Source organism: Notamacropus eugenii, chromosome 1 (assembly GCF_028372415.1).
Source record: "Notamacropus eugenii isolate mMacEug1 chromosome 1, mMacEug1.pri_v2, whole genome shotgun sequence".
In the NCBI taxonomy this organism is placed as follows: domain Eukaryota; kingdom Metazoa; phylum Chordata; class Mammalia; order Diprotodontia; family Macropodidae; genus Notamacropus; species Notamacropus eugenii.
The window spans coordinates 468,860,827-468,874,154 of NC_092872.1; the positions used below are offsets into that span (position 1 = coordinate 468,860,827).

Genomic DNA, 13,328 nt, shown 5'->3' on the forward strand with positions numbered 1-13,328 from the left:
CCCTGCAGTACAGGTGCATGGGGGAAGGACTATAAACTAAAGTTCAACTCTGGCTAAAAAAAAAAAAAGGAAAGAAAATAAGAAAGTCATAGAATTTGGGCACAATGGTAACAAGGTAAGATTGACAGTATAGAAAATGACCCTCTACATATATATATGCCTCACCATTTCTACATTATTCATACCTTTCCCTTGAAAGAGTAAATTATGCTGCTTTCTTTACTTGGTTTTGAGTCACGAAACTGATTTAGTTCTGTTTTAAGCTCTAGTTGATTTTATAAAGTATCTGGTTGACTGGGAGGGAAGAGGTTTAGAAATAAGGAATAAGCATAAATACTGATAATGCAATAATATTACCCTGATTTTCTCTTCCATTGCTGGAAAGCTTGATTTCTGTCTACAACCTTGGGATCTTTTTTTTGAGTTTCTATGGTGAAATTCAGTTTAATGTTATTATTAGTGCTGGAAAATGGAAATTATTGTTATAGAATACTTATCAATAAAGTTATGGTTTGTACTACACCATTATACTTTACATTTTTATATTTTGCCATTTTAGTTTCTGTGATTAAAAAAGCAGCAAAGAGAATTTTAGTTTTTCATTTATAGGTAAGGTTCACTTCTTCTGCTGGTGGGTTGGTTAAGATGATTTTATGGTCTAAACTTGAATTCTCACTTATCTTATTCCAAAAATATGAAGTACAGACTGATGACATGTAAATGTATATTGGTATCTGTAAGTACATATAATTATTTCATCTTTGACAAATTACTTCATATTGAGAGTACTGAACTACTTATAGTGAATTGTTCTGTAATATAAAGTACTGCATTTTGATATTTAAATTTAAAAAAATTTAATGGTTTCACAGTCCATTAGCTATAACATATATATATATATATATATATATATATATATATATATATAATATGTTGAAAAACTAATATTAAATTTGAAATTTTTGCTTTTTTTCTGTTAGAATTATGACATGCCATGATGCCCAATTCTCCAGAGCAATAATAAATATTGACATGCCTTGGATTAGTTAGTTGATGACTTCTGTTCCTACCCACTACAAAGAAGATAAGTTTATTACATTTGGAGTGAACCATTTAAGTGGCCTAGAATTTTCAAGATGACTGATCCAATGATGGACTTTTTTGACGATGCCAATCTTTTTGGTGAGACCTTAGAGGATTTGTCAGATGATGCCTTTGTACAACCAGTACCCGTTTCACTTGTTGATGAATTGAACTTGGGTGTAGAATTTGAACCTTTACATATAGATTCATTGAACCATGTCCAGGACACTCAAACACCACAGAAGATGACTGATTTTGAGCAGTTAAATCAGTTTGAATCACTGAAACTTCACCAAGTTAATCAGGCATTCAGTAGCCCAGTTGAAAATGTTTTATCACCACATTCTCAATTTAGTTGTTCCCCAGTTCACCCCCCAAATCAGTCCAATGGTTTGTTTCCAGATGTAGCTGATGGCAGTCCAATGTGGGGTCATCAGACTAGTGTTTCAAATCAAAATGGGTCTCCTTTTCACCAACAAGGACATTCACATTCTATGCAGCAAAATAAAAACTTTGTAGCACACCCTGACTTTGCCTTATTTCAGGTCAATGAACAACAGCAACAGTGCACATCACTACAGTCACAACAAAACAGAAACAATAATAACCCAGGGCAAGAAACTTTAAGCCAATCGAAAAACTTTATGGAGGTCAATATTTCTGGTCCACATAGAGTCCATGTTACCCATCCATCTCAAATAACCAGTGCATCAACTTCACAACAACCTCTCTCCATGCAACAATTTTCTCCAACATCAAATGCCTCAATGCACTTCTGTGGCAATCACCAAGATGGTAGTTTTAATGGACAGTCTCCAAATATGACTCCTTGCTCTGTCAATAATTCACAACAGTTTTCTTCACATTATTCCTTCTCCAGTAATCATATATCTCCAAGTAGTCTTCTTCAGCCCTCTACAGCTCTTGCATCTAGTCATTCAACTCCTACTTTATCTGATTTTACTGGAAGCAATGCCTTTATAGCTCCGACGGGGACCAAGCAGGAATCTACCCCGCATCTCCTAAACTCGAATTCATCTTTGAACTCAAATAATTTTGAAATGTTGCATTCAGCACATCCTCAGGGTAACTTCAGCAGCTCAAAATTATCTCCTGTGCACATGAATTTCCCAGATCCTGTTGGTTCTGCTTCTCATATGGGACATTTCAGTGATCATGTGGAAGCAAATGGTTTTTCATCTCTAGAAGATAATTTGCTTCATCCAGTAGAGTCTCAAACTGAGACATTCACAGGACTTGATCCAGAAGATCTTCTTCAGGAGGGTCTCCTTCCCCAATTTGATGACTCAGCATTTGGGCAAGATAGTTCAAGTCATGTCTTAGAACATGACCTTGATCAACAACTTACCCCACAACTTTTAACACAACCTCCGGATGTGGCTCGAACTCATTCTCAGAGCCAAGTTCACTCATGGCATTTGTCAGTTTCTAATCATCAACACTTACATGACAGAGAACATTCATCCTTCCATCGTCAGGTATGTAGCTTTCAGCTTTCTTTTTTGACAGTTTTTGGACAGTGTACATCTTAGATTGGGTTTCAATAATTTTTTTTTCTCAGAAGCATTCAGTGTCATTTGGTGTTTCTACTTTTTGGGTTTTTGTTGGGTTTTTTTTTTTAGTGCTCAGTTACTGTTAAATGTGTTAATTTTATTGTCATAACTTTTAATTTGGAAATGATTCATTGATTCTCTCATAGCAGTAAATATGTTGAACTCTTGGCATCTACTGTTTAGGAAGATTTGAAAGACATAATTTTAAGACCTTACCGTTAGCTTTCAGTTTATAAGTGGATTACATTAAGACATTTTATCACCTCTTTCTGATATGTTGTTACTTAATTAAGAATTTGTAAGGTGCTTATTTGTGATGTTACCCTAATTCTAAGACACACACACACATAATTTTGAAGTAAAAACAATTACCAATTTTTTTTTTCATTTTAAAAAAGCAGTGGTGTCCTATAAAGTGTCTCATCTTTCCATGGGGTTAAGTTCTAGTTCAAGTATGAATGAAATTTTTAGAGTCAAAGAATTATTTAAATGAGACAAATGTGCTCCTTTGTCACCCTTAACTATTTTTTTCATATGATTTCAAGTTCTGATGTTTTTGTTTCTGCTCAAGAGTTTTCAATATTGTTATCTTCATGTAGAGGGATTGGGTGGGAACTTGATTAAAGGTGTACCAGTGTGGATAGAGCACTGAGCCTGTATTCAGGAAGGTCTGAATTCAAATATGGCCTTGGACAGTTACTAGTGGTGTGACCCTGAGTAGTTCATGCAACCTCTTTTTGCCTGAATTTCCTCATCTGAAAAATGGGATAATATATAGCAATGATTTTCCAGAGTTGTTTTGAGGATGAAATGAAATAATTGTAAAGCTTTTAGTACAGTGCCTGGCACATAATGAGTGCTATATAAATGCTAGCTATTATTACTAATTGATAGAGATATAGTTTCTTTACTAGTTTGGCAAACCACCCCTTCCTTCTATCCCCACCCCAAACATAACTAGAAGTTATTGAACTTTAGGTTTTGCAGCCTTCCTTCTTAATTTTATTTTTCTGTTGTTTGCCCCCATTTTAGTTCATACTAGGCTATTATTTGTTTTTCTATGCATGTTTTCATAGTTAATAAAAAGTAAGTAATGAACACTCTGAGCCTCTTAAAGGTGTAGGATTTTTTGAAGGAATCTTGTACGAGTTTTCTTAACTCTATAGCAGCATCTGCTTAAGTGAACATGTTGTCTAGGAGAAACACCTCCTGGCTTTAACAAGTCATTTCTAGAATCATTACATTCCCTAACAGCTGTTTTAAGCACCATTTTTGATGTCTCTCTACATAGGGTAAAAGAAAAAGTAGTTCTTAGGAATGATTAACTGTATTTAAAAATTTACCCCATTTTATTTATAATGTTTCATTTTACTTGGGTAAAAAAAGTAATACCAGGTGTAATAGTACAGCAAGAATCTGTACTAATTATTAAAAAACAGGGCCTATGTTATGCAATAAAACACAGAATTTTTCTTCTTTAAAAAGATATTGGGGATTTATAGAAGTTATTCTAAAATGTTAAGTATATACAAGAAATGCAACTTATATGAAAGAAATGCATATTTAAGCACATGTACATATATTCTATGATCAATTTTTAAGTGAAGGAAATTTCGGAGAGTATAAACCTTTTTATTTTGCTTTATTTCTTTTTACTTTGTAACATCTTGAGCTTTTTTACTTTATGAAATGTAAATACTTTTAGAGACCTTGTGAGATGTGCTAATGTTTGAAAAATATAAGATTAAAAATTTTCTATTTAAGTGATTCAGTTAAAATGGCCTATGGTATAGTCAGTGTAATAGAAATAGCTATCAAAATACCAAATAGCATTTTTAAAGTCTACCCATCCCTCCAACTTTGTTAATCATTGGTCCGTTGTGAGTGTAATGCTTTCATGTGCTTGTCATAATTATAATTTTCCCATTTCTACTGAAGAAATGAGTTATTAAAATGTTTCCCATTACCTAAAGCCTTTCTGAAATTTTAGAGAAAGCAAATCTGAATAGCTTCTGATGAAATGTATTTTTTGTTTTATTGTGGTGGGAGTGGGGAAAGAGAAAGGGTAGCAGTCACATAGTAAGTGGTCTGTGAACTAAAAATGATTTAAAATGTGCCTACATTTTACTGGATATGTTTATCCAGTACATATGATTTTTTTTTTTAGTGCTCACATGAGCATTTAAATTTAAAATATAGAGATGTTCTTTTTTGTTTTGCTTTTAAAGTGATCTTCATTCTTGGGATCTTTATACTTCATTGATGTACTTCAAAAAAGCTAGGATACTATAAATACTTGGGTTAGCTTATTAACTGTCAACGGGCATTAAGTGCCTACTATGTTCAAGAAATCATGCTACGTGGGAATACATAATCCTTTTGATTCTTTCTTAAAGAAAGACTTCTGACTGTGAACTATTTTGTTTTATTCAGATGAACTATAAAGAGTCCAAGACTGAATCCAGTTTATTTCTTTTTAAGCTATTGTATTGATGAGGCAGAAATTTGTGTTATAAAGCTTCTTACAGCTAAAAAGTCAGTACCTTGTTCTGCTTTCTGGAACTTTTTACAGTGGGTCTTCCTTTAAAAAATGCCCTTTCAAAAAAGCCTCAAATAACTCCAGCTTTCAGAGCTGATATGACATCTTTTAAAAGATCATAGTAAAAAAAAACAAAAACAAAAAATTAGCTACATAAAAGTTAAGGGGATATCTGATAGCTATCTTAAATGTTTAAAGGACTATCATGTAGAAGAGAGAGGTTTTTTTTTTTCTTCAAAGGTCAGAACTAGGATCAGTGGGGTAGGCAGATTTCAGGATGAATCAGAATCAAATTCTAAAAAGATTTTGACACGCTAGAACATTTGGCCAAATTTAATAGGAGTAAGTCCAAAGCTCCTATGCTTGCCTAACTTCATAAGTATAACATAGGGGAGGTAGTAGTTCATTTGAAAAAGATATGCAAGTTTTAGTGGACCACCAGCTCATTAAAAGTGAACAGTATGTTATGACAGCTGAAAGACAAAACAAAACAAAAACTAATGTTAGGCTGGGTTGAGAGGTATTGTGACCAGGACCAGGGAGTTGATAGTATCACTGAGTACTGTGTTTAGTTCTGGCAGCCACATTTTAGGTCAGATAGTGGTCAGCTAAGAGAGTAAGATATATGGGATGGTGAAGAGCCTTGAAATCATACAGTATCAGGAGCAGTTGAAGAACTGGAACTGTAGGCTGAAGAAGGGAATACTTGCTGAGGGTGGGGGTAAGTGGATGATTAGCCATTCTCAGGTTATCTGAAGGACTGCTAGTGAAATTAGAGAAGAGAGATTATTAGAATTGTTCTGCTTAGCCCTACAGGACATGACTAGGAAAAATGGAGGGATGTTGCAGAAAGGCAGATTTACACTTGATTGTAAGGACAGTTTTCCCAATATTTAGAACTGTCCAAAAGTGGGGTGGCTGCCTTAGAAATTAATGATTCTGTTCACAATAGAGCTCTTTAATCAAAAAATAGAAAGTGCTCTTTCACATGCATCATAGCATTTAGATTTAGAACTAGAAGGGACTTTAGGGTCCATCTAGCATAGATCCCTTGTTTTATAGATGAGAAAATTATAGCCCAGAGAAGCTAAGTGACTTACCTAAAGTCACACTGGTAGTAAGTGAAGGAGATAGAATTGAACCCCATTCATCTGACTCCAATGCTAGTGCTCTTTCCACTGTACTACTTCCTCAGGTGATTTTTACTCAGTTATGAGTAGATGATTGCTGAGATCCTTCCAGCTCAGATGCTGTGATTCCTACCATTTAGACAGTTGAAGAGGATACCTTGTGAAGAGGTAGGGAGCTTCCCATTTCAGCTAATATTCAAATATAGGCTGAATGACAATCTGTTAAGAATTTCTGCGTTGGATGAGTTTGGAGTAGTGAATTGATTTAGGTCTATTCCACCTCTAAAATCCTATATTTCTGTGATCCTGATTTTGTGTCAGTAGGTGAAAATAATTGCTAAAAATATGCATTTATGATGTTGAAAGGATATTGTAATTGAGTCTGAGTAAATAAAGTAGAGAAATCATTCATCTGCATTGTTGGGGAGAGAAGTGTTATGGTTGAAAGAATTTTCATTATGCTTAAAACTTATATTTAAGCATCACAATTTAAAAAAAGATTAACTGCTTTTGATGGAAATATTACTAAAATATATGATATGCCTAAAATAAAAGTATTTTGTGAATACTCAAAAGATCTGTTAGCATAGAGATTCCCTTCCACCAATCCATATTAAAACCCATCTAGGATTTTTTAATTAAATTGAAGTGAATTGCCTAGGAAACATAAAGTGATTTGCCCACAGTCACACAGCTAGCAGGTATCAAAGGTTAGATTTTAACCTAGGTTTTCCTGATTCCAAGCCTAGCACTATCCATTATACCATGCTGCTTCTGCAGTAAAATGAGAATACTGAATATAATTTAGCCTTTTCTTATTGACTACATAGGTCATCGTTATGAATGTTAACTCACAATCAAGTATTTACTTCAGTGTCTAATGTTTGCAAATGCACTAGGATATCAACCGTTTTACTATGCTATAATACATTACTTTATTCAGGGATTATTGGCAGACTCAGGATTGTTTGTTCTTTGTTAAATGACTTTTGGTTTCTGTATTGTTTTGGTTTCCATATTAATAGTTGTCGTTTCTTGCTGTTGTCCCTGGATTTTTTTTTTTTTTGATACTTCACAGCTTCCATCCCTTGTAAGTATATATTTTATGTTAACAGAGAAACTAGGTAAACAAGGTTTTAAAATGGGTGTGCTTAATTTTTTTAAAATCAGTTTTATTGAGAATTTATCAGCTTCTAATTGACTTTTGCATGTATGTTAAACAGTTTTTCCTTAGTAACGTGGTCTTTCTTGAGTGGTCCCATGAATATTTTCTTCTCTTCCAGGATTTAGAAGTGGTCAAGGTGGGATGTTTTATAAGTACTAGAAGGAACTTTTGAGGAATGAGAACTTCTTAGTCTTGACAATGCAGTTTTAAGCATGATAAAAGTCATTGGTCACTTTACCAAAGTGGATTAAAAACTCCCAGAGACTAATGCTTTTGTCAGACAGAGTGGTATTTATGTAAGCATTGTTCATGAGCAGTTTTATCATTCTTGTTTTCGTATTCCTATTTGGTCTTGTAGATCTGACTTCACTTTTGTTAGTGTTAGCCTTTTTGACCAGCCTCATGTGATATAAAAGGTGCAGTGCCAAGACAGGCCACAACAAGCTATGACCGCAATGGTTTTTCAAGTCATCTTTTGGTGTGCCATTGGCTGATGACCTCTCCCTTTGGTCACACCATTGACATCAGTCATCTTGTCCTTTCTACACACAATAGACACTAGCTCCTGCTGTTCTTATTTCTCCTGGACCTAGTCTAGCTCTTAGCCATGATGTAGCAGTTCAGCTGACCTCCATAAAATGAGATTTCTTCTGCCTTGGGGAACAGAGCATATGGGTATAAATAATAACGTGGATTCCATGACAGCATTCTTTGTACTACTGAGGTCTATGTTAAGCTGTCCAAGCTGTTCCTTGGGGGCAGGTACTGTATTGTTAAGGTTTTTTTGGTTTCTGCATCTCCAGTTCCTGGAGCACAGGGGGAACTTAATAAATGTGTCTTGAATTCCCAGCCTTATCCTGGTATTTAATGTAACGTTTAGTGAAGTCCTTCTTGAATTTGTGACAGTTTCTATAGATTTCATTTTATACTTATCACTGACAGATCTGGCAAAGATTGAGGATTTGTACATAGCCCAGAATGCCTGTGATAACCACAAGGGGAAATTTGAGGGAGGACTGCACATTTCCACAGAGGTGATAGCCTATATTACCTCTTTCTTGTTCATCCAGTACCTAAACCTGTAAATGTTAATACATGATATCGGTTGTCCCTCCCTTGTACCTGAAAAATGGTGAATTAGGGGGATAATCCTTAGGGAGCTCTTTATCTTCCCAAAGTCCCTGCTGCTGCTTCTTTTCTAAAACGGTAATCCCATTGTCTTGTGTTTGTGAACAGAGAATTTTAGGTAGGACCTCTTGCTTCCAAGATTAGCTGGTAGAGCCTACCAACAGTTTTAGTCTTAAGTCAGTAGACTCTGAGGGTAGGAGGAAAGTGGGAAGAGAAATGGAAGGGAATAAGCCTTTATGTACCATATGCCTGTTATGTGCCAGGCACTGTGCTAATGCTTTACAAATGTTACATTTGGTCCTTAAAACAACCTTGCAAGGTAGGTGCTATTCCTACTCTGTATTACAGTTGAGGAAACTGAGACAGACAGAAGTTAAGGGACTTGCCCAGGGTCACAGCTAGCAAGTATCCAAGACCAGATTTGAACTCAGGCCTTCCTGATTTCAAGCCTATATCCATCATGCCACCTAGCTTACTCAAGACCAGGTACCTTTGGGTAGCCCCTTTCCTCCCCCATCTATGGAATAAAATGTATGGGCTTTATGGCTACTCTTTTCTTCACTGATCAAAAGATTTTTTTCATTTGGTTTTGTATTTGCAAGTTTGATCTAGATAGCATTGATTTCTACCAGTTTGACTGCTAGTTGAGTGTTATACTTTCCATTTTTTAAATTCGCAATTTTAAAAAATTTATTAATAAAATTTGTTTTGCTGCAACAGAAATGCATCTCGGAAAAGCACCCAAACCAACTTAAAAAGTATACTCCTACTTTTAAAAAGGATTAGTTCATTGACTATTTATAGTACTGGAATTTAAGAATTCCTTGAAGGGCCAAGTTATATCAATTCATGCAGTACATTTTTTTTTTCCATAGACAAAGAAAATAGAGATTAGGAGAGAAACTTACTTGAAAGCAAAATTTTAATATTGGCTTGTAATTATTTGTGTTTAGCATTTATTTTCACAGGATAAATTATAATAAAATTATAAAAAAATTTGCACCAATTGACACACTTGTTCTTTCTGATGTTCAGCTCGAAGGAAGGTATATATCCTTTTATTTTGGCAGTATAATTCTAACATTGGCTTGTATTTAGTCAGTGTTATTGCTTTGACTTTATTGACATTGTTGCAGTCATAGTTATTTTGCCTTCTTCACTTGGCATCATTTCATAGTTCCTAGGTCATAATCTGAATTTGTCATTCTTTCTGATGCAATAATATTCCATTCTATTCATAAACCCAAATTGTTCTGCCATTCTTCCAGTTCACTGAGCACATATTTTGTTTCTAGGTTTTTATTATCACAAATAATGCTGCTGAGAACCTTGCTGTACATATATTTCTTTTTTTCCTTTCCTATCTGTGACCTCCTTGGAATATAGCCTCAGCATTTTTGTAACTTTTAAAAAGTCCTTGCTAATCTTTTAAGGTTTTTAAAATGTTCACTTTTTAAAAAAAATGTAGATGAGATTACATATTATCTGAGTGGTTCACTTTTCTTTTGAATCTCCAGATATTTCTTTTGTTTGAGGCAACTTGTTACATTGTTTGATTTCTTTTTTCATTTCTAATCCTAGATTGAAAATGTTAGGAAAATAATCAAACAAGTATAGAAAGTAACTGCTGATGACTAAGGTTCACATTTTTTGTTTACCTTTATTAAATGTTCAAAGGCAAGTAAATATAAGTTTAATTTTTTTGAAACTTTAATTTATTTATTTTTAATTTTCAACATTCATTTCCACAAGATTTTGAGTTCCAAATTTTCTCCCCATCTCTCCCCTCCCCCCACCCCAAGACACCAAACATTCTGATTACCCCTTCCCCCAGTCTGCCCTCCCTTCTATCACACCCCTCCCTTCCCTTATCCCCATCTTCTCCCTTTTCTTGTAGGGCAAGAGAGATTTCTATACCCTATTACCTGTATTTCTTATTTCCCGGATGCATGCAAAAACAATTCTCAACATTTGTTCCTAAAACTTTGAGTTCCAACTTCTCTCTCATCCTTCCTCCCCACCCATTCCCACTGAGAAAGTAAGCAATTCAATATAGGCCATATATGTGTAGTTATGCAAAAGACTTCCATAATAGTCATGTTGTGAAAGACTAACTATATTTCCCTCCATCCTATCCTGTCCCCCATTTATTCTGTTCTCTCGTTTGACTTTGTTCCTCCCCAAAAGTGTTTTATGCCCTCCTCCCATTTGTCCTCCCTTCTGTCATCCCCCCACACCTCACTTTTATCTCCTTCTCCTCTACTTTCCTGTAGCGTAAGATAGATTTTCATACCAAATTAAGTGTGCATGTTATTTCCCCCTGAAGCCAAATGTGATAAGTAAGCTTCACTTTTTCTCTCTCACCTCCCCGCCTTTCCCCTCCATTGAAAAAGCTTTTTCTTGCCTCTTCTATGAGAGATAATTTGCTGCATTCCATTTCTCCCTTTCTCTTCCCAATGTATTCCTCTCCTACCCCTTAATTTTATTTTTTTAGATATCATCCCTTCCTATTCAACTTACCCTGTGCCCTCTGTCTGTATATATGCATTTAATCCCTCCAACTACCCAAATACTGAGAAAAGTTTCAAGACTTACAAATATTATCTTTCCACGTAGGAATGTAAACAGTTCAACTTTAGCAAGTCCCGTATGATTTCTCTTTCCTGTTTACCTTCTCATGCTTCTCTTGATTCCTGTGCTTGAAAGTCAAATTTTCTATTCAGTTCTGGTCTTTTCATCAAGAATGCTTGAAAGTCCTCTATTTCATTGAATGACCATTTTTACCCCAGAAGTATTATACTCAGTTTTGCTGGGTAGGTGATTCTTGGTTTTAATCCTAGTTCTGAACTTCTGGAATATTATATTCCAAGTCCTTCGATCCCTTAATGTAGAAGCTGCTAGATCTTGTGTTATCCTGATTGTATTTCCACAGTACTCGAATTGTTTCTTTCTGGCTGCTTGCAATATTTTCTCCTTGACCTGGGAATTCTTAGAATATTCCTAGAAGTTTTCCTTTTGAGATCTCTTTCAGGAGGTGATCGGTGGATTCTTTCAATATTTATTTTACCCTCTGGTTCTAGAATATCAGGGTAGCTTTCCTTGATAATTTCATGAAAGAAGATGTCCAGGTTCTTTTTTTTGATCATGACTTTCAGGTAGTCCCATAATTTTAACATTGTCTCTCCTGGATCTGTTTTCCAGGTCAGTTGTTTTTCTAGTGAGATATTTCACATTGTCTTCTATTTTTTCATTCTTTTGATTTTGTTTTGTAATTTCTTGGTTTCTCATAAAGTCATTAACTTCCATGTGCTCCATTCTAATTTTTAAAGAACTATTTTTTTCAGTGTTTTTGAATCTCCTTTTCCATTTGACTAATTGTGCTTTTTAAAACATTCTTCTTCTCACTGGCTTTTTGGACGTCTTTTGCCCTTTGGGTTAGTCTATTTTTAAAAGTGTTATTTTCTTCAACATTTTTTGAGTCTCCTTTAGCAGGCTGTTGATTCACTTTTCATGATTTTCTTGCATCACTGTCATTTCTCTTCTCAGTTTTTCCTCCACTTCTCTTACTTGATTTTCAACATCCTTTTTGAGCTCTTCCATGGCCTGAGACCATTGCATATTTATTTTGGAGGTTTTGGATGCAGAAACCTTGACTTTGATGTCTTCCTCTGATGGTATGCATTGTTATTCCTCATCTGAAAGGATGGAAGAAAATACCTGTTCACTAAGAAAGTAACCTTCTATAGTCTTATTTTTTTCCCTTCCTTGGGTATTTTCCCAGCCAGTTACTTGACTTTTGAGTCTTTTGTCAAGAGGAGGGTATACTCTGGGGATCTATAAGTTCTCAGTTCCTCCAAGATGGAACAATCAAGGGAGAGGAGTTTACTCCTCTCCTGGCCTGTACTCTGGTCTGGGAGCAACCACAACCACTCCTCTGCCCAGGATCTGCAAGTAGGAATCCCTGTCCAGAACCTCAACCAGTTCCACTAGCCAGTGCTCCTCCTTACCCCAGGACCTCCACTTAGGGCTGAGATCCAGATCAGGGGCTCAATTCCCCCAGGGTCTTTAGGCTGAGGGCTCCAAAAATGGATGCTGCAGCTGCCAGGGGCCAGGACTTGGGCAGGACTCTGCTCCCTTCTCACTCATGTGAAAAAGCTTTCTCACTGATCTTTGAAGCTGTCTTTGGCGTTTATGGTTTGAGAAATCTGGGAACCGCAACTGCTGCCCAGGATTCCATGCTCTGATCCTGTCGGTGATGCGCAACGCAGCCAAGGCTGGGCTGCATTCCACTCTGAGCCAGTGTGATAGACTTTTCTTGTCGGCATTCCACGCTGTCTTGGGCTAGAAATCTCTCACTGTCGTTTTGTGGCTTCTGCTGCTCTATAATTTGTTTAGAGTCATTTTTTACAGGGCTATGGGAGGAGAGCTACAGCAAGTTCGTTTTTCTACTCAGCCTTCTTGCTCCGCCCCTGGGTTGACTCTTAAGGAGCCCTAAGCATTTGTAATGCTTGTATTAACAAGTGGGCCACATAGAATCTCAGCTAGACAGTCTTGAATATCTATAAGTTTAATTTTTCCTGTATGTGTATGATAATAAGTTGAGTGATTGGCACTGTGGCTTTTTAAAGGTATTGAGAGTTTGACCTTTGATCTGTTAGGATGTTTTCCTTCTAAATGGAATGAAAAGCCCTGAAACAGCTGAGATACAA

The 13,328-nt window shown here is 35.8% G+C and overlaps 1 protein-coding gene across 12 annotated transcripts in view; it reads left to right on the forward strand.

Annotated features, from left to right (window-relative positions):
* The window catches only part of CHD9 (chromodomain helicase DNA binding protein 9), a 223,213-nt gene that overhangs the window by 49,987 nt on the left and 159,898 nt on the right, over window positions 1–13,328 (forward strand). For all 12 annotated transcript variants that reach the window (XM_072632204.1, XM_072632210.1, XM_072632202.1 and 9 more), the window contains exon 3: window positions 981–2,582. In XM_072632204.1, the coding sequence (XP_072488305.1) occupies window positions 1,137–2,582 (1,446 nt within the window). In that variant the 5' untranslated portion in view covers window positions 981–1,136. The remainder of the gene's footprint in view (window positions 1–980; window positions 2,583–13,328) is intronic.